General features: G+C 32.3%; 1 protein-coding gene across 1 annotated transcript; it reads right to left on the bottom strand.

Annotated features, from left to right (window-relative positions):
* Positions 1–2,732: 2,732 nt before the first annotated feature.
* On the bottom strand, positions 2,733–20,160 carry LOC124374899 (phenoloxidase-activating factor 2-like). Its single transcript, XM_046833040.1, has 8 exons — positions 20,015–20,160; positions 18,673–18,766; positions 15,660–15,786; positions 11,810–12,056; positions 11,368–11,694; positions 11,013–11,278; positions 6,774–6,937; positions 2,733–5,863 (listed from the first exon to the last, which is right to left on the bottom strand). The coding sequence occupies exons 3-8, from the start codon at positions 15,784–15,786 to the stop codon at positions 5,678–5,680; spliced, it is 1,317 nt and encodes a 438-aa protein (XP_046688996.1). The 5' UTR covers positions 18,673–18,766; positions 20,015–20,160; the 3' UTR covers positions 2,733–5,677.
* Positions 20,161–23,041: the final 2,881 nt, after the last annotated feature.

The following is a 23,041-nucleotide window of genomic DNA, read 5'->3' on the forward strand; positions in this document are numbered from 1 at the left end:
CACACACACACACACACACACACACACACACACACACACACACACACACACACACACACACACACACACACACACACACACACACACACACACACACACACACACACACACACACACACACACACACACACACACACACACACACATATATATATATAAACTCTTAGAGCAGTTTCAAAAGAAAACTACAATTGTTTAATGTACAATATTTCGTTTTATTACAACTTTGTCAAGTACACTTGTAAAACATACACTGAATAAAAAAGTATATATATAATTTATATATATATATATATATATATATATATATACAGTACATAATTTTCTTTTATATTTTAAGTTTTGAATTAATTTCAATATATCGATTTTTATCTAAGTTCGTTTAAATGTTGTATAGGTTAACAATTTTGTTATTTTATATTCAAACTAGAAGTTCCTATATGTTTGTTTATAAGTAATTACCACTATTGTATCAAAATAATGTGAATACGATATGAGGTTGAGTGGTACAAAATGCCTGATAGCCTTTTGTACCACTCAATCTCTTTAAGAACTCTGCCTCTTTAAGAAATGCGTTTTTCATTTAATTGTTTTATATTTCTTATACCATGCACACTAATCCCTGTTCTGTTTCTTTAAATTCTTTATTCGATTCTCCATACATTTTAATATTTACGACTCGGATTACTGATTGGCTGCTCCATACTGATATTGACCACGATACTTTGATCTAGCCTACCCTGGACCTGACTGACGTCCTTGTCCTTTCTCCTGCTGTCAGTGTCGGTACTTGTTATCTTTACTGTACAGTTAATAATATTCACATCAGAATCATATTTTGTCTCGTTTCTTATTCATATTGAAATAATTACACTTTCACACGTAGTTAAATTTACTCCTTTCTTGTGCTTACCCAACGAATGTGCTTCCACGTAGGCACTATTCCTAATAGATATTTTGTCAGTAGTGTTATTTCCTATTATATACATATTAAGTTTCTTGTCATATTTTATATATCACTCATTATTTCTATTATTCTCTTTTTTATTTATTATGATGAAATTCTAAATGAAGGAATGGTTTTGATTTGATTTAGTTTGAACTTGATTTGTTTGCACAAAAATAATATGTCTTGCAAAACCGCAGCAAGTAGATTATTCAATTTTATCAATAAATACAATAGTTTATTCTTTACGCAATCAAAGAGTTTAAAGTTAGATAACATTAAAGAGCCCAGGATCTGTTTCAGACTTTTACGGCCTTTTGAACGCTACCTGGTGCCGAACCGCAGTAAAAACTCAACTTTAGCCAAGCTCAAGAAAATGGATGAAATCAGTATTACACCCAAGTCACCAGCACAAAATGTAAGCTTTTCCATTTTATTTAATCTATTTCTTGTGTCAAAATTAGTTAGGTTGATGAAATTTAAATATGAATAGAGTTTAAAGTAGATGACATTTTTATTACAATGACTGAGCGGGCATAACATGCATTGTTTGAAACATTGTTTGCCACGAATGGGTCTCAGAGACCAGGGCTGCAATACTGCCTTAAAAAGGGGATCAAATTATGTATGACCCATAAAGTTTAAACTTGAGTGTTTTTTAAGTACCGGTAATGTTATTTACCTCTATATTAATTTATATCTATATAATTATATAGATCTATATATAATTATCTATATCTATATAATATCTATATAATTATATATTTTGTATATGTTAAAAAATATAGCAGTTTGAAGTTTATAGCGTAAGAAATTGTATTTTTGAGCCAGTATTGGCAAACAAAAACATTACTGATTTCAATAGAAAGACCTTCATCACTACTATAACCTTCACCATAGCCTAGGTGTAAGGCTACATTAAACTCTAACTGTGGGATGACGTGTTTAGTTCCCATGGAAGTTAATGCAAATTAGCAAATGGGTTGAAATAATTATCCTTAAAAAAAAAATGATGAATGCAGTCAATTTAAATGCTTTTGGTATAGAAGATCATTCTTCAAAATAGTGTGAACAAACCTGTCACTGCTAATAAATATTAGTTGTGAAAGTGAAATACTACTAATAAACACTATGTCGTTTTCATATCATAAAATTTACTTCAATGTCTATAACCGTCCAACACTATTTTCACCAATTTAGGGACTTTGATCAAACACCAGTTTATACAAAATGCACACGTTATTTTCAGGATACGTAAACCATAGAATAAATTATAAAATAATATACAAAATGAAAATAAATAAGCATGATTTAAATTAACTATTATTAAATTGTAAGTGATACTACAACAACATAAGTGAATAATTAAATGGATAAGAGATAATTATGGAGAAAAACAAAGTTTAGAATAAAAAAAAGTATAAAACGAAACAATAGCACCTTTTTATGTTACATTAATATTACACTTATACCTTAAATATGGTGGTGATTATAATCCATTTTTTGTTTTTAGTTATATCATTATCTACGCATTCGCATGTCAATGGCAGTAGAGAATTCGAAGGTTTTGTTTTTGAATGACACAGCACAAGTATCAGGGCTGTAATTACCTTTGGCAAGCCCCGGAAAAGGTATTCGGCAGGGCCCCAGCATGTCCCGCCAACATAGACGTAAAACTTTTCGAAACATCCGATCTGAGTACGGCCTGACAAGTGTAGCACTATTTCATAGACTTTACAATTAATTTGTGAATTGAATTAGAGACTGGGAAGTAGAACGAGGTAAGCATGTGATTATGTTTTATTTACCTCACCAAAAAACAAGAAAAACAAATTAAGTTTGAGTGGATTGGGGGAATCAAAAATACCGAGATATTATTTAAACACAATCAAGACTCAATTGTAGTCTACTGGCAAGCAGCTTCAGAAGAACAATGTGTATTAGCCTAAATTCTTATATAAATGTTTTCAAATTTAACAATTTTCTTTGGTACTTATAGATTAGAAACAAGATGGCCATTAATACAGCAAGTAGGCGTTCTTTAAAGAGAGGTAAAAGTCACAAGTTGATGGTTTTTACTGCAGTTCATCGCTTATTTTTACTTTATAAGTGATATACAGTACATTATTGTAGTATTGTTGTTTTATACAATTAAAGAAATTTCATCAAACATTTCAGAAATTTCAGTTGTAGTTAAAATGATGTGACACTTCATTAATCAGTTTACATTTTATTATGTACCATTAAAACAATATTACTAAAAATTTAACCAGGTATAAAATAAAAATACAAAATGTTGGCTTGGATTGTTTGGTTTTATTTATAGATGGAACTATTTTTAATGGTTATTTGTTTATTTATTGTTTGTATTAATTATAACGGTTTTCAGTAAAAGGTATCTATTAAATTGTTTGGGCAGATATTAATATCTGTCTGTAACTTTATGAGATCTTTAATTTGCAGGTCATACACTAGAATAATAGTGATCCTTTAAAGATTGATGCCAGAGAAGCTGGCCCCTGGTAAGGCTCACTCCCGCCAATTGTTATTTAACTTCTGAAATAATCGACTTGTCTCTGATAATTCTCCTATTAAAAATGAGGTAGTCAATTTGATCTCTGATGATAATTCCTACTCACCTGTTAAGGTACGATGTTATATCTTCCAATTTTTTAAAAGTAGTATGTGTACATTCAACTGTACTGCCATTAAGTAAAAAAAGACCAAAGTGACCACATTCAATCACGTACGTTTTATCAAATATGAAATATGTTTGGTCCACACTTATAAGATAAATAAAATAATGTAATGTGTGTTACATCAAAATTACAAAGTTCTAAATAATACACAAATATTTTGTCTTTAAGAGGCACTGTAATATATATATTTACAAATAGCACAAAATGTTTTTGGACAATAAACATCTTGAATCTTGGTTAGGCATTATAGGCTAATAGCATAACATACCAGATAAAAAAGCTGAAAGTAAAAATTCATATTTATCATAAACGTATTTAGGGATGCCAAATTTAATAAGATTATAGAGAGAAACTTTGTACTGAGAAGAAGATGGAGAGGAATAATATACTGATTTTCCTGAGACCTGAGGAAATGTTTTTGTAAAACCTATTCCAAACGTAGCATATCATACCTTATTGAAAAGTAATCATGGATTAGTAGTAGTGCATGCTTTTTAATTAGAACTAATCAATACAAATTATCAGAAAAGAATAAAATACGCACAAAAATCGCTAAGGAGAAACACTGCACGATATTCAGGATTCAAAAAAGTAACTACATTGTAGTCAGTGACTCATAGTATTCTCAAAAACTTGTTATGTAGCTCCATAGCCAGAAATAAAGATACACCCTTAGCCTGTTTACGAATATTTATCAACAATCATTACAAAATTCTAAGGGCATGTGTGGCATGTATTTTTGTGTTGTAAAATGTAACTAAATACAGTGAATAGCACTTTCTATAAACATTACAATAGCAAAAAATTAAACATTACATGGTAATAAATTTGGAACAAGATAAAAACAACATATTATGATGATCAGAGTCCATAGAACAAGTAAAATAAATCAACCACTTTCTTTACAATAAAGGATAATTGCGTTCATTATTACACTAGAATATCAACATTTGGTATCGCCTGGCAAGCGTATATTCATAGTTTTATAGCAGTGACAACAATCTCTCGGAGTATAAACAACTGCAATCCTAACATAGCCATGTTTCCATTGTTAGAGATCAGACAGGGCCTTATTAAAATATTTTTGTCTCTGTATTTGGCATCAGTATATTAATAGTTTTTGTAGCAGTGACAACAGTCTCTAAGAGTACAAACAAGTACAATCCTAACATAGTCATGTTTCCATTATTAGGGATCAGACAGGCCCTAATTAAAATTGTGTTGTCATATGTGCGATAACTGTTTATAAAAAGGTCGTATCTATAGAGACTTGAAATGTGGTAAAAACGTTCCTTTTGGTATTGATTGTGGGGTCACAGATCAAAAGGCATTCTCTCTTATCTGGGTGGTAACTCGGAAGAACGTTACTGATTTTGTGGTCAAATTTTCCAGTGGTGTCTGTGCGATGATAACTCTTTTGTTATGTTCTGTCCGGTCCTTCAATACATTGTTATATCGGTTTATTGTTAATAAATATTTATCAGAATTTAATAACATGTATGTTAAATATGTCAAATATACACTAGGAGTGGGAGAAGGGAAAATGTACATGTTGGGAGAAATTCTCCATTACCTATTTTACAGTACTTGAGCAAGAATCCTTTGCAAAAGCAGTTTAAAACTTTTACCCTACAACTTTACTATTGATTGTTGCAGAGGTAAAATAAGCATGCTCTAAAATACTTCCAGGAATGAACCGAGGGCCTTAAAAATGTCGACATCGCATATTATTGGTCTATTTCTCTTTATTGTTTTCCCTAGTAGATTTTGTGGTTTTTCTGTAATGGACATAACAGAGTTATTATTTTGCACAAGAGGTAAAAAGAAATAAACTAATAAAAATTAAAAATTATTGAAACCTATTCCCGTTTTACATTATTTATAAAAATGACATCTTACGTCTTTCTTATACAATTACAGCATTGTTTGGTTTGGATTGTTTGGTAGTAGCATGACTGACTGACATCAGGACAGGCATTTGTCAAGTGACATAGTTTTAAAATTATTTTCCAAGATTAGGGCAGGTGAGTTATTAGGAGTCGAGGAAGATGTTACGAGCCCGCAGCTTGTTGTTAATCCAGTCAATGAAGTAAGGGACGTTAACATAGACACCTGGAGTAACAGTGCCACATTTAATGCCCCAAGCTACGATGCCAGCTTGCACGTACACGTTGGGGTTGTTTCTGCTGGGACACACCAGAGGACTGCCACCATCACCCTGTCCAACAGCAAGGTATTTAAGTTTAGGACAGATCAGTGAATGCAGTTGGTGCCTCAAGCTTTTTGTTTTTGTTGTTGTTGTTGTTAATTTAGCTCATGAGTTAAGGAACTTTGGAACACTTGGAGACTCAGTGTCTCTTTGATTGATGTCACAATTATACTCACACATTTTTCCCCAGGTAAGAGATATATGACAGTTTCAGTTTGATAATATGATTATAGAGACAACCCATTTTAAATTAGGTGTACTAAACTGTGAGTACACACAGTTACTCACAATTTTTAAAATAGCAGTATGTAAAAGTTATATTTATCCAATTTATTCAATAATCCTTAAAACCTTATTTCCATTATACTATATACAGATTGTATTTTAGATTAATGGTTTATAATATTATTTCATGAATGTTAAAATAGCTTTTAAATAAACAATAATATAAATAAAAGATACATGTGAAAAATATAGATAATAGTAACGATTTGGCATTCGAAGGTATTTCGTTTACATTGGTTGTAATGCATTATAAATGTATTTGGTTTAATAGAATTTCTGTTGGCCCATGGGTAAATAAATAATCATTAATTATAGTGCATAATTTTGTAACGATGTGTTCCATGGCTGCAAAACAAGTAATAAAAGGTAGTAACATGTATTTTTATTACAGCGTTCTAGTGTACTGGTTTAATAAAACTGTAAATCGATAGTAATTCATGTACCTACTGTAGTTAGTAGAACTTTAATATTGACTACATGCAATATCCACTGAGAAGATAACTAAATACATATGAACGCTATGTGATCCTAGAGGTTTTGGTTTCAAGTCAAGACGATCGTAGTCTATACACGGGATTGACTGTTAACTCTAGTCTAGGAACTTTTTACAATCTCATTTTACATTCATACCAACCTTGCAGGTATCCTTGCCAGGTTGTCCACCTGCACAGATGAAGCTCTCATGCAGTTTAAATCTTTGACCCAGTCGAGTCGTCCGTAATGCTTCCAAACAAGGAAGTCTCGGCACAGTCGGAACATCTACTCGTTTCAAAATCGCCTGATATTTGCCTTCCTTACCTGCGAACAGATAATGAGTACAGAATAGTAGTAGCACCATTAGGTAATGATAATTCATTACGCAATAAAAAAATACATCCATGTTAACTTAGAACAAGTGTACACTTGTATAGTTGTGCGTTTATTTAGAATACCCCTCCATACACATTAGGGGATGTGAAATTTCCTATCTTGCTAATTTTTATATTTAATATAAACCTGACAATAAAGTTCATGTATTAAAACAATAAAGTCACTAAATAAAACTTAAATTTTCTTATTTGTATTATTGTAGGCATTTATGATATATGCATAATTGTATGGCTGCTTGTTCAGTGGTTATTAAGAAAATGAAAAAATACTGCAGAAAATGTTCGCTTTAACGGAGATAGTAACAGTAAACGAGTAACAATATACATGGATTCTGTTTTATCTGTTAATTGTTTGTGTGAAGATAGTATTTGTTAAATCCAGAAAATTCCCAGAAACATCTGACTTAAAATGTACTGTATGATACTATACTTACTGGTCGTGAATACTGACTAAGATTCGTGTAATTCAATTTTTCACCTTTCAATAAATAGAAGATATTTAAATAGAGTTTGCGATGATTACGAGTGGGTGATTCCTGAGCCGGGTGTTCAGTCTGTGTTTTTAGGCGACAATTTTAGCCGAGCGTCACGTTCGCCAGAGGTCTGTGTAGTTGACATATCCAACACAATGTAACCACAATTTTTCACACACATCGTTAGTTCTTCATGAGATCCTGCTTATTCTAATGAAGAAATCGTTAGTTCATCAACATTGCTAATTAAAAACCCCTGATTGAATGTGAGATGGTTAATTTCATGGCATAACACGTAGCTTACACATTTAAATATGATAATTATAATTTCAGTATATGTGCATTATATCATTGGTTCCTGTAAGTTCTCACTATATAAATTTGTATACCAGCAATGCTGACCATTTTACAGGCTTAATTCAATGTGTTAGCCAATTTCGCAATATGAAAAGTACCTGGATTATCGACATTAAACAAAGATAATCATATATATTCGGGATACCTATTGATTTTATTCGTTAGTTCATGTAAGACTATACAGTTAGTTCTCTTTAGATCATTATAGAGCTTTAGCTTAATGTGGGCAACCCAATTTCACAGCGTGAAAAGTAGCTTAGTTAGAATAAAAATAATAATTAGGACTTCGGCTTAAGTACAATTCACTTTTCCTTACTTTATGTTAGATCTCAAAAAACTACAATAGTAAAAATAAACATTACTATTTTACTTCAAAGTGAATAAGCCAAATTCACAGCATAAAACTTAACTTACCCACATTACATGTATAAAATGTATATCGTTAAGTGCTTGTTAGTTCCTATTATGTTTATATAAATAAAATCACTAAATCACACAATTAGCTGCTCTACAAAGAAGAGCATTTACCCAAAGCTGAAACTTTGAAAATAGAATTTCCTAAAACATAGGAGGTGGTTTACTAAGGGTAGAGGCGTTACAGGCCATTGATTACATTGTATATTAACTAAACGGGGTGTTGCTGTTTTTTCCAGCTAGAAATACTGATTCTAAGAAATTTACGTTCTTGTAAGGTTTACGAAAGGATCGATCTACTTAGTCTTTTCATTCATAGGCATCCAAAAAATGTAGTCCCTTACATTTGTTACTAAACTGGATATTGAGGCTAGGTCAGTTCAGTTCGCCTAGCAGAATATTTCAGCCTTTTTATGAATTAAATATGCCATTACTTTAAAGCATGCTTAATTTAAAACCATTATTCTATTTTTTGTTCGTTTTTAACACACAGGATAAATATGTGCGTTTCATTATTACGGCATAATAGTGCGCTCTTGAGGCACAAAGGCGGGTTAGGTCGAAAGCAGCAGTATTGTGACTGTACCTCGCTTGATCTGCATCCACACACTCAAGTAAAGACAGTCAATATTAAATAATGCCTGATTTAAAATAAATACAAGTCTAATGATTATAAATCCAATTCAAAATTCACATCCAGCACGTAGGGCATCATACAGTATTTTCAACATCTCAAAATAATAACTGATTTCCTTCTACAACAAATTAATTACGCCTTTGATTATTAACTTAGACCTCTCAATTTAGGTATGATCTTCTTAAAGAGACACAAAGGAAATTCTGGATAAGATTTTACAGTCGTTACGTTTGAATAATGATGAGTTTAAACAGAGAAAGCCTACATTTTTATCATAAAACCGTGTTTTTCTCCATATTTTGTGGTTATTACAATCCACAGTAACACACAAAAGATTTTTATTTTACTCGAATACATGTGTAAATACTGCCCAAACAGTAAAAGATGTTTTACGAGGTAATTTAGGTGTATATTTTAATTTTGTAGACGTTTGAAGTTAGATGTTTAGCGTGATTTCGTGATAGAGGTCCATCAGGGATATTCTTTAGAAAAGCAAGCTGTAATAACTGTAAGGACAGTGATGGAAGAAAGGTCAACTTCTGAATCTCGTTACGTCTGGCAGCACCAGATTCTACAAGTTCTATGAGATCATTGGTAGTTTGTTGAACAAACCTCAATGCAATGCAGACGTTCTGATTAATTAATAAAAACAGTTTGTCTGTACAATATAATATTACTGCGGTACTTGCCAAAAAAGTTTTTGATCAATTTTTGCTATAAGCTCTTGTCTCTTTGCTTCGACAGGATGTTATGCCAACATCATCAAAAGTCACTACGCCCACAACGAACTCAGCCGTAACTGTTTTATACACTCCCTATTGTCCAATCTCTTTAAAATTCTTTAACATTTGTGTATTTAATAACAACCCTTTTACATTTACTACTCATTTCCAATAAATAATATTGAATAATAAATATAATATAAAACAAATAAACAAACACGTACTAAAACACTGAGAAACTATTTTCTTCAGCATAACACAGACTGATATTAGAGATGGCGGTATGTAACGCATTAGTGTTAGTAACAAGCTTATTCAGTGGTAACCTATTACCGAGATAACGTGTTACCAGTAACGTCCTGTTATTTCAGTAACAGCTGGGCTGAATGGTTTGACTTTCTCGTAATGTTTTTCTGGTATTAGGTTACTCAGTAACATCCGAGGTCATTATCGTACAAGCAATGAGGCTAGGAACAGACCAGTTCTGATAATGCTTGCCTGGTATTAGGTTACTGAGAAAACTATAATGTAGTGGGGTGATCAGTGTGGTGCGGGAGGGACAGGAAACCAAAATATAAGATTATCAGATAGATCGATATATTTATCAAAATAGAGACGTAGACTTGTTTCTGGAAAAGATGGATATAAACCCAACTTATTCGCCATTCACTTATTCGTTCAATTATAATTAGTGTGCTAGTCTAAATATTACATTAATTGTAGTGAGTTAGTTAAATTTGTGCATACCGTGTCTAAATAGTCCCACACCTGTAGATTTAGTCTAACTCAGTTTACTTGTAACTTAATAGCAGCGTGTAACAACATGAGTCTGTCGGATGGTAACATGCTACTACGGTAAAAGGTTACTGGAACATAATACCAACTGACCACGTTATTTTGGTAATAGCTTATTGACAAGTAACGGCATTTCCCATCCCTAACTGTGATATGAATAAATCTGCCGACAGTAGACTACGGCAAAATGTTATTTACTACCAGCTGCAACCAATAGGCACTGAGTTGTAACATTTCTAACCCTGTACTGTTATTGTTCGAAATAACAACGACCAGTAGACCCATGCAAACAACGTGGCACTGTTGTGTTCCGTACTGTCGCACATAAACAAATAACCTGTCCTCAGCGTAATTTTGTAAATGCTTCCTAAAATGGTCATTAGTTTTTTTTAGCAGCCACATGTAATTATATGGTTTAGATAATCAGAACTTGTATAATCAGACTTCTTTTGTACGAGTTATCTTTACGTAGCACAGAGTAAATCACACAGTTATTACCCATGAATAGATTAACCCATTATGTATAGGAAGAGCAGGCTAGAAAGTGAACGATGTACTAATGTTAAGCCTAATTATTAAGAAAATAACAACTGCATTGTTGGTTACCGAATGAATCCTTGCCCCATCCACTGGCAACACAGTCTCTACCGTCCATATTCTCGTTGGCTCCAGGGAGACAGATAAGACCAACATTCTCAACAGACATGTCCACCGGCCTCTCCAGTATCAGTAGGGCTGGGTCGTTGACTAGGGATTCATTGTTGAACTGTTCATGAATAATCACTTCTCGCACCTTCACATCTTGTGTGGGGTAAAACTCATTCTTGGTCTGGGAATCCCACTCGCCTGCTACCACCTCTAGGTTGTCCTTCCTGTAATTACAAAGAGAATGTATACAATAAGATTGGAACGAATATTGTATGTTTGGTATTCGAGAGGTTTTGGACATCACGAAACTTACCCTCTCACACAATGTGCAGCTGAGAGCACCACCTGAGGATGTATCAGTGAGCCACCACACTGGTAGACACTGACAGTCTTGCCACTGTTGCTCAGGGTTGCTCCTGGACGCACCACTGCTACCATCCAAGGGAACTCCCCGTACTGAGCCTCATTATCGTTGTCACCCATGATCCGGAAACCGATTCCCTCGAAGTTTCGCTTCCCGCAATTACTTCCTGTTGGGTTTGGTTTTGGCTTTGGTGTCACTGGGTTTTCAGGTGGTTGGATGTTTTGTACTTCACAGCATGTTTCTAGGTAGTTGTCACACTCGGTGTCATTTTTTAACCTAGGACAAATTTGCTTTGTTTAAATAATCTCACTGTTCAAATAAATTGATTTTTACAAAACTTCTAAGATTCTAAATATAGAGCTTTGGTTTATTGACTTAAGAAAACTATTACCTGATATCAATGAGTTCCACGCCGTCTTCGTTTGTGGGTTTGCGATCATCGCAGGAGTAGTATGGGACACAAATACAGCCAGAGGCGGTTGGCTGGATGTTACGGTTATAGCGTTCTTGCTGGTTTGGTAGTGGCTGCTGAGGGTAGTTGGGTTCTGTGTCGTTTCCCCCGTTATTTCCTATGTTATTGAGATCGGAAGATGGAAGGTTTTCACACCCAGGACCACCAGAGTCATTGAATTCCGTAACTGAGTACAGTTAAAAAGATAAAGCAGAATATCCAAAGCATATGGATCACTTAAAGGGCCTAAAGAGCAACTTGGACAACCAGACTCCTCATTTAAACCAGAATTATATATATAATATGGTGATTTAGATGGTGCAATTAATTATTGGTTGTATCATATGTGTAATTTCCAAGCCACAGCCTTTTAAGATAACTTTCCTAAAAACAGAAAAAACAGTTTTACCACTCCACGAGGAATTATAGCCATTTAACATAGAAAATTTGTGTAATTTTGGAAACAGGCTCAAATGACAATTAAATAAATAGATATAAATAGCATATTTCAATAGTGGTGTTTTGCAGGCACTGGAGCAGTTACATAATTTGCCGACAGTAAGGTTATTTGGGGAAGTGAGATAAATAAACAGGGTGAGTCAGAAATATGATAAAATATTTTAAGACGTGATTGTACAGCTAAAAATAAGAAAAAAATTGTATATAAAGGTAGGTCCGGAAACGCTCCATTAGTGAGTAATGGCTAGCGAAAGATTCTGCTTTGTTTTCAGTTCAACAGGTGAAATTAAGTGATTCTAAAATGTTTTGTTCTTACTTTTTAACTCAAATAAGGTGGATTTATAAGGAAACTCATCTGAAAAATCAAATAAAACCACTCTATAGGTTGTAGTATGAACAGTTTTTGAAAAAAAGTATGAAATTTGCCAAAAATCTAATAACAAAAATACCGTCTTAAATGTTTATGTCCAATAACATTGTTAACTGACCAGTAAACAAATTGTTTTTCCTAATACAGATTGTAGAGAATTTAATTCTGAAAACAACCATAATAAGCAAAGTTAACTAAATATATAACAAGTTATGAAATTGACTCCTTACGTATTACACTACACAGCAAACTTTTGCTGTTTTATAATAAGGAATGAGTATCTGATTGGTAACAGCTGGTAATAATTAATCATTTAAACAACAGCTGTTTAAACATATTTAAATAATAAATAAACAGCTGGGTATTTATTATTAGATGACATATGTCACCTCATTGTTGAACAAAAGTACAAACTGTAAAGGTACTGTGTTACTGTAAAGAGCGTTTCCGGACCTACTTTTATATAACATTTTTTTCTTATTTTTAGCTCTACAATCACGTCTTAAAATATTTTACCATATTTCTGACTCACCTTGTATATATGATACAAATTCGGATTGTTTAAAGTTTTATAATTTCTTTCGACGATAATTTTTTAAAGATAAATGAAATGTATTACATTAAGAATATTAATGTTTTCAGTTCAAGGTTACACCTATCTATTAAAAAACCATTATCTTAAATTTAATATGTTGCGAGTACACCTTCCATTTAAGATAACATTTGTTTACCTTTATTTAAAATTATGTGCAAAAAGTAACAATATGTTTATAATATAACATAGTTTACTATATTCGTTCAATATATTTACAAAACAACTATTCATTGATTCGAATTAAATAATATCGAATAAAATTGAACTACATATTTATATAAATATGGAAAAATAATTCAAATTATTATTATTATTTAGCATAGTTTAAGAAATTTGTTATATAAACAAGTAACGATAATTCTGACTTCCTAACTAAATTAGTGCAAAACTATTAACTACCTATTTTATATATACGTAAGCGTTTGTGTATGAGAAATTAGTTATAATTACTATTATTTAAAATTGTTACTAAGCTTGAAGACATTTATGACAGCAATATTTTAATAATTTATTTACAAGATCGATCGTGAAATAGCATCGAGTTTGAAATTTTATTTTCTAGTAATGGAGACCCTTCTGTGATGGAATGAGAAGGGCCAGTTTCACCGTTTAAAGAATTTACAATAAGGACTTGTATGAATATTCGTGATGCATTATGTTTTGAAAATATGGTAAGATCGTTCAAAACAGATGAGTAGGATAGATTACACGACCTTTCAAATAATATATTATGTCTTCTTTTCTATTGTTAAAAAATGTCAACTATGTTCCCCTGTTGATGTTTACTTTAATATTGCGAATCGCTCATTCAGATGTTTCATAAATTCTTCTTCCAATATGAGTTTATGGAGATTTTATACAGCGTAGGGGAATAAGAGGACCTCCATGTGAAGGTTTCCATATTACTCCTGAAGGTTATTATGATAAGATGCTCTTAGTATAAATAATATAAAAAAACAATTGTCAAAAGTCAAAAATGGTAACTTCGAATGAAATAAAAATTGTATACGAAATGTAGGGACTCCACTTATACCTAATGATGCTGCTACAATGGATTACACGCAAATAATAGTATAAATGTGACAGCTGAATATAATTATGTCATGCAAAACAAACTGTTACAAAATGTAGGTGATTCAAAATCTCTAAGTGACATTGCAGTAAAATGTTTTAAGGATTTTGTTATATACCAACATATATATATATATATATATATATATATATATATATATATATATTATATATATATCACTGGGGTTTTTTGACAAAACTATAAGGAACATACGAGATGCACTATACGCAGGTGAAGAAGTAAGTTAGAGAACACTTCATAAGATAATACTAACTATTAACAATGCAAGTAATCAAGATGCATCAGATGTAAAGATAATAAATTTAGCATATGGTACAAAACGATACCGATGCAGTAAATGTGAGATGTTTCAGACATGCAATTTCCAAAATTACTAAAGCGTTAGAGTCAATTACAAAGGTTAGGTGGTCCATTGTTTGTTCATATCCACAAGCATACCTGATGGAATTCCTGAAGGTATAAATGAAAGAAACTATTTAGACTGTGATTATATTTATAGTAGAAGGCATGACCAAAATAACAAACTGATGTTATAATACTCAAGTATCGTAGTAATTTGTGTCGTCAGACAGGCGATTGTGTTCTGTTTTTGTGTTGAGGTAAAATGTTAGAAAGGGCCAATTCGGCCCTAATTCGCATCTGTACTCATGTACATATGAACAAAATTATAACTGTATTGTTCATCCCTTTTTTCTAACCAATTAAATTTTGTACTCTTATAGAAAATAAAGTAAGAAACTGAAAATTGTTTCCCACCGTTAAATATTTTTTGCTATAGTAAACTTACGCTAAAGAAAGAAATTAAAACAACACACAACAGACACAAAGTGAAATATTTTTTAACAAGGAAATATTTTAATATGCATTATTGATATTTGTTCTTATCTAATAAAGGAGTTTCACTGCACCTACAGCTATCCATATCTTCCTCAATCACCAATGATCATTTTATACCAATTAGTATTTAAATTATCACACAATAAACAAAATATTTTCCCCAAACATGTTTGTGCAGGGCAGCAGATTCTATGTAAAGTCTCTTGTTTGATACAGTGAACAAATTATACAGTTTTTAATTGAAAACTACACTACCAGTCTTTTTTCATTTGTAATAAAACTAAAATAAAAAAAATACTGGCAGTATAGTTAAAAATATCTTTCAAAATTCATCAGAAAAATGCTTTTACAAACTTTCCATCCTCAGCTTTGATTCTGGCAGAAGACAAACTGACACTTACTAGAGATGCAATATATTATTAACTACTGAACTTACAGAAAATGGTATCAGGGTCACACTCAGACAACCCAGGTGTTCTCTGTGTAGTGTGTCGTGTGTCTGCAGGGTGGCCTCTCCCCAGAGCCAATAACCCTATAGTGATTACCAGCACTGATAATACCATCTAAGGGAAAACAAACATGTCTATTACTACACATGTGGAAATGTAACATAAAAACGAAGTAATATGATAACTCAACTTTACACTGCAATAAAAACTCAATTATAAAATAATAATAAGGAAAACAATACGTCTTAACATCTTAACCCTGTTAAAGGTGTGATGAGCTAACTCCCTTTGGGAACTTCACTCACAAAAACTGAAGACAAACGGCATCAACAGTGATTGAATAATTATTGATTATAACAGGATGTGAGTTAAGAATATAGAAGGAAGGAGTGAGCCCACACTACATATTGTGTAACAGGATTGGCTAGGCTGCATGCAAAATTTCATATATATTTCATTTCATTTTTTGGTATGTCCTGCAGACAAACAAACAGACAAACAATCATATAGAAAAAATATTTTAAAATCATTAGAAAAACTGGTCCAACATAGGCCGATAAAATTCGTTCATGCAAACAACAGTCACCAAAAGAATTTCTATTTATGCGATTAGATACCCGTTCCTTCAGGCAAAAGAAATGCACCGCAATGGATACACCAAATTTCAAACTGTTCTAAGGCGTGATATTACACAACTGCAGTAACGGCACATTTATATGTCGGAAAATAATTATTAAGTTCTAAAGCAAATCTTGTAGACGCCAAAACATCTAAATCATGAGACATTTCTGCTCGTATAATGTTATGTGAGGTTTGCAGGTATTTGACTTTAGCAGTAAGTGTGGGAGGAAGTATATGAAATAGATAAATAGATTTAATTTTACAAAAAGTGAAGTTATTTATAAACTTATATTACAATCAAATTTCCTTTCGGTTTTCCATTCACTTAATTCATACAAAAATTCTTATTTTTACTCTGTGGCATTTCTGATTAAACGGCTCACTACTCTTGTTATGATACGTCAGATGTCATTTACTATAGAATTTAAACAAAGAAACAAAAAATAAGTATTGATTTTTGTAGAAGTTTTATTTGCTTTTAAAAAACGGATAAAACAACGTTTTCTAAAAAATAATGAAACCTAGCTACATCGATTTATCACCCCCGAAACCACATGCATACTAAATTTCATGAAAATCGTTGGAGCCGTTTCCGAGATTCAGATTATATATTTACAAGAATTGTTCGCAGGTACTATAGGTTATTTTATGATATATGTATATTTAAAATGTCATTATTGCACTCAGTGTGCTTAAACATTTTATTTATTTTGTGATATTTTCATTGCTGTCGTGGTTACCCATAAGAACAATGTAAAAATATTTGCTAATACTCTTCAATGACGCCCAGCCAAATCCCATGATATGACATGCGCCCATGCCTGAACCCGATGTTCCCTATATGGAAATGAAATTTCATATATTTCATGTCTATAGGTTAGTTTGTTCTCAAAATGTGCTGTGGAAGACAGACACACAGATGATTAACGATTTCAGCCCATCAAGTAGTAGGCTTGACTAACACTCAGCCAATAAATATTTTGTGTGTGAAGATTTGGCACAAACCTTCTCCCTTTTCATAACATACATAACGATTTTCTTACCCCTAAAAGTACTTCAGTGATTTAGATTCCCATGGTTTCAAATGCATCGTTACACAGTTGAAAATAGATATTTTTTCCAAAAACATTTATATCTACATAGTTTTATGTTACATTAAAGAAAAAGCCTTGGTGAAATCCATTAGCAGTTTCAAATTGGTGTATATTTAAGACTATCATGATGTACTGTATACGGTTTAACATTTTTGAAATATACAGTGAAGTTATGTATAATTTTATGACAATAACATTTTTTTTTTTTTTTTTTCAAAACAATAACTCATTCGTTTATATTAAAACAAACAGTTTTAGGGATACAAATTGTACATTTGTTAAATCTCAAGGACCATCATTAATAGTAGATGTTTATTTAAAACTGTTTTAGTGAGTTTTATGAAAATTGTTTGTTCTTTTACTAATTTTTTTTAAATATACTTGCGTAACATATTTGGTTTGGTTAAAATATAAAAAGTTGGATTGGTTTAAGTTTATGTTTAAACAAAGGTACAGTTGGACTGTTTCATGAAATGTACTATCAATGTGTCCCATATCAAATATTCGTACTGAAAACCTTAACTCTAATTTCAGGAGTATTATAATACATTTTTGCATACTATATATAATAGGAGAGAGAGAGAAAGAGTAAAACAGATACAAATTCTAACAGTATGTTTATAAATTATTTACTTCAAATTAGGATTTGGGGAATTTATAATCATTATGAAAGTAAAAGTTAATGTGGAAACGAGTTAATGTGAAAACAGGTTTCTGAGCATGAATCTGGAAAAAACAAACGACAATCTACAACCAGATTTTTAATTATGAGCACCTATTTTCGAATCTTTGAAATTAATTTAAGTCTGTTTCACAAACTGCATTTGCATTATTATTTAATGAATATTCGTGCCATTTATTAAAAAGCGTTTATATTTTGATTTGGCTGTGTCATCTAAAAGTTTACATAGTTATACTTTTGGCGTTTAGTTACCGTATATGGTATATTTTATTCCTAATTAGTTGTTTCTAGTATCAGATTAGTTATTTAATTCACCAAATCTTACTTTGATTTGTTAACTTCATGTAAAAGACTATCTCGATTCCAATAACATATTTTTTACAGGTGAAAACAATATTATACAGAAGCAAATACAACTAACTAAATAAAAATTTACAGAAGTGATGATAATGAATTTACGGTGAACCATAAACAAATTAATAATATTCAGTATCACACAGCGTTGTAAATGCAAAATGGTCACATTTTCAATCTGTAAATAACTAATAATAAGTATTTCACCTTCAGGTTAACCAATCTAAAAGGCCTTGGCTATCCACTTACTTGTGCTGTGCTGCTGCTTCTTCTTGTTCACAGCCACCACCACTGCCACTGCCTTGTCAGTCCTCTATCGTCCGTCTATAGGGTTATCTACTGTCTGTGACGACATGGGGATAACAAGTATTATTCTCATTCGTGCCAATCATCGCTTAAACCTTTATTTAACTGTGACTCATAGAGTACTAGTTTATGTAAACAAAAATATTCAGGATTCATATGTATATACACTGTTCTAAAAACATAAAGTTCCTTGTCTGCATGACAGTTGATCGTGTTACTTTATTCATTTGAAATGTTGAACTTTTCACTAAAATAACAATAACAAATAATACGTATATAAGGAAAATAAGATAAGTCACTAAACTGAAAGTGTTATAGTAAAGTTTGAAATACAAGACGAGTTAAAGAAATTCAGATGGAATTTGTTTGCAATATTTTCCTTATATTCCACTTGTTGAAAATCAGGTTTAAGGACAGGTCAACTCTTGGCCCATGACATCAACCGGTTCTAAAACGATTCCCATTAATTCCGTGTACAAACGTTACAACATTATAAAGAATATTCCTGTAGATGGAACATAAAGTAATGTCTTTTTAGGCAAACTGATTACATGCAATACTTGTGATATAGTATATATAGAATCTGCTCGTACTATTTATTTATGGTATGAAATAATGCTATATACAAAGTTTGTCTAATACACGTAATATGTTATTGACAATTATTGTGTGAAATCATTTCGAAATGTAAGTAAAGGGTTTACGTATTCTGTAAGTGTCTTGTTATTTCATAAATTGTTCGAAATCGACAGGTATAGTATAATAAACAAACGTATTTCATACTTTGCCTAGTCATCGTAAAGATACCTACAAATGCCCTGGCGCGACAGACACGTAACAACTTGCTTACTAGGTTTGTTTAGATTAGTTTAGTTCAGGTTAAGGAGTATTAACATTTAAAGTAATTTGATGTAATTTTCAGATTTAAAATAATTAATTTTGTACTTTGCCCAAGAAGCCTAGTATGAATTTAATATTATATGATATGAATAGGTATTATATATAAACTGATATCTCTGTTTGTTAAAAACTACTTTGAACAGTTCGCTCAATACTAAATTGCGATTATAGTCAGTTTGTAGAGAAAACAACTTGGCTATTTGTTTGTCTTCTATGAAAATAAATCAAAGACAGAATTTTAACTGAATCCGAAATGAGATCCTGAAAATTAAACCAAAATTAACATACATTTATTTTGTTTACGATATGAATATACAAAGTATTAGTGTAACTTAAATTCTATTAACAACTAACGAAAAATATTAATTATATTAATATTACTTACCGTAATGTTAAATAAATACCGTATGTATTTATCTTTGTTAAAATAATGTAATGTATTGCAGAGTTGTATTACTGTTGTGTAAATGAATACAATTTTGTGCCATCACTGGGTTAAGGTTTTAGGTTATCAAATCAGAGCAAAAACAATCAAGTTCGGACGAAATAAAAAGAATGGTTTAGGCCTGGGGCATTAATTATATTAACCACGTGACACTATGGCCTCGTGCAGGCAACGACCCATCAGATTATCTTCGTTTCTTTGGAAATATTTATAGAGACTGATAACGAGAAATTTTATTTTTCTGAAACTTATTTTCAGGAAAGATCTTAGACTGACCATTTTGTAAAGTTTGAACTGTATGCCTTAATTCATTTTAATTTCTACTTAAGAAAGAGAAGCAAACAGACGATAAACTAAGCAAGATGGAACTAACTTTGTATGTTATTTGGCATTATTTTGATTTGATAAACGAAGTGAGGCCGTTTGGACATCCTGTATATAGGCTACCACAATACTTCAATGGTTATCTACAGCTACTGTAGATTAGTAAAATCTCCAGACAAGAATAGACACACTTTTTATATATATTTAACTCCTTTCTTCAAAGAGCACATTGAGTCCACAGAACCCCACATAAACTTCTTTTACAATTATGTCACTTTAAATTTGTTTTTGGAATTTTTGGTCTTGTAATGTTTTAAGATTATGGAGTTTACAAATGTTTAAAAGTAGTACTATTATATTCACACGCTAACACTGAGAGTGATTGTCCCATCAGTGTTGTGAAAATTGGAACTAATAATGCATCTTCGGTTTGTATTTCGAGATTATGTTCAAATGTGAAATCTTCCTTTCTTCCGACTGAGCTGGAATGGACAAATATATATATATATATATATATATATATATATATATATATATATATATATATATATATATATATATATATATACAGGGTGTACATAAAGTCCTGCACTGGTATAAATATTTTCTAAACGATAACAGATAAATGAACAAATTTTGGTACATCAATACTACACCTAAAAATCTACTTTTTGAAGGAACTATAAGTTTTTCTGTAATATCATGGGACGTCCCGCAAGGAGTCAGAAGGAAATCTTAAATAGGAGCATAGTCAATATGCACATCATTTTAAAAGGGCTTATCTAGCAGAGTTTAATGCCGCAAACCGCACTCAAAAAGATTGATCCATACAAAATGCGGCTGTTCAAAGTTTTTTACTTGGTTACATTTCATTAGTAGCCATAACCCCGGTAAAGCAAAACTGCAACCAAACGAATACTGCAGATAAATACTACAATTTGATTGTCAGTTGTACAGAAGTGAATTACGACGTAGGTTATCCTCAAGGGGTACAAATTTGGTTCCTAATATATTGATTAACGGGGAAAACCTGATAACAGTAACAATTAGAAAGCTCGTTACCTATGGGTCACAGTTTGGACTTTCCAATTAGCCAGTCTATTCATAGTAGCTATTCTAGTTTTCTTGTTTTAGTAGTGCTGTCCCAACCTTTCTATCAGTGCACTTTAGTACAAAAAGTTTGTCGTATTGCTTGTAGTTCTTCAACTACACTATGTCGCTTGACGAACGTGAAACGTATAAACACTTCTTATGATGGTTGGTTGGGGAAACAACAGACGATCACACGAGGAAGCATGCCATTTAATTTCATGACTACTTTCACGAGAGGCAGCCAATTTCTAGAAAAACTGTAGGGAAGAACTGTTCAACGCTTTATGGAAACAAGAAGTGTTTCCGATCGTCATAGGACAGGAAGGCCCGCTACTACGACAACTGAAGGCAACTCTTTAGATGTATTGCAGTCATTTATTGAGAATCCGCAAGAGTCCCTACGCTCAGCAACACAAACTCATGACATCTCTGTTACGTCTGTTAAAAAGATTCTGAAAGGGTCTAATTTTAAGCCTTATAAAGTTGATTTGGTGCACGAACTCAACGAAGATGATTTTGATCGACGTATAGAATTTTGTGAAACTATGATGGCCAAAATAGATTGCAACGAAATTGATGCAAACAATATTGTGTTTTCAGACGAGTGTTCATTTATGCTGAATGGAAGCGTAAACAGGCACAATTGCCGTTACTGGAGTAGCGAAAATCCTCACTGGATGCAGGAGGCACATACGCAGTATCCACTAAAGGTGAATGTCTGGCTTGGTGTGATAGGTACCCTACCCAGTTGGTAGGTCCTTTCTTTATTGAAGGAAATTTAAGTGCAATATCATACCAACGTTTGCTAGAAAATGAAATTACACCAGCACTTCGAAACATGTTTGGAGAACATTACCAGAATATCTGGTTTTCAACAGGACGGAGCACCCCCACCACTACGGCATTGACGTAAGAGCCTATTTAAACACCGTTACCAATATATTAGGACCAAATTTGTAACCCTTGAGGATAACCTACGTCATAATTCACTTCTGTACAACTGACAATCACAATGTAGTATTTATCTGCAGTATTCGTTTGGTTGCAGTTTTGCTTTAACCGGGGTTTATGGCTACTAATTAAATGTAACCAAGTAAAAACTTTGAACAGCCGCCATTTTTGTACTGGATCAATCTTTTTGAGTGCGGTTTGCGGCATTAAACTCTGCTAGATAAGCCCTTTAAAATGATGTGCATATTGACCTATGCTCCCTATTTAAGATTTCCTTCTGACTCCTTGCGGGACGTCCCCCCATGATATTACAGAAAACTTATAGTTCCTTCAAAAAGTAGATTTTTAGGTGTAGTATTGGATGTACCAAATCTTGTTCATTTATCTGTTATCGTTTAGAAAATATTATACCAGTGCAGGACTTTATGTACACCCTGTATATCGTATTCAAATGTACTACCTTACAGCAATATAACCCTGGGGAACTGGGGGATACAGGGCGGTACTGTTTGAACGTTTGCCTTTCCAGGCAGGAGTTCTCTTTCTCAACAGATTACCAAATTCGATAAAAAAAATGCCCCAATGCCGAAGGCATTTAAA

This window comes from Homalodisca vitripennis, chromosome 1 (genome assembly GCF_021130785.1).
Source record: "Homalodisca vitripennis isolate AUS2020 chromosome 1, UT_GWSS_2.1, whole genome shotgun sequence".
Taxonomy (NCBI): domain Eukaryota; kingdom Metazoa; phylum Arthropoda; class Insecta; order Hemiptera; family Cicadellidae; genus Homalodisca; species Homalodisca vitripennis.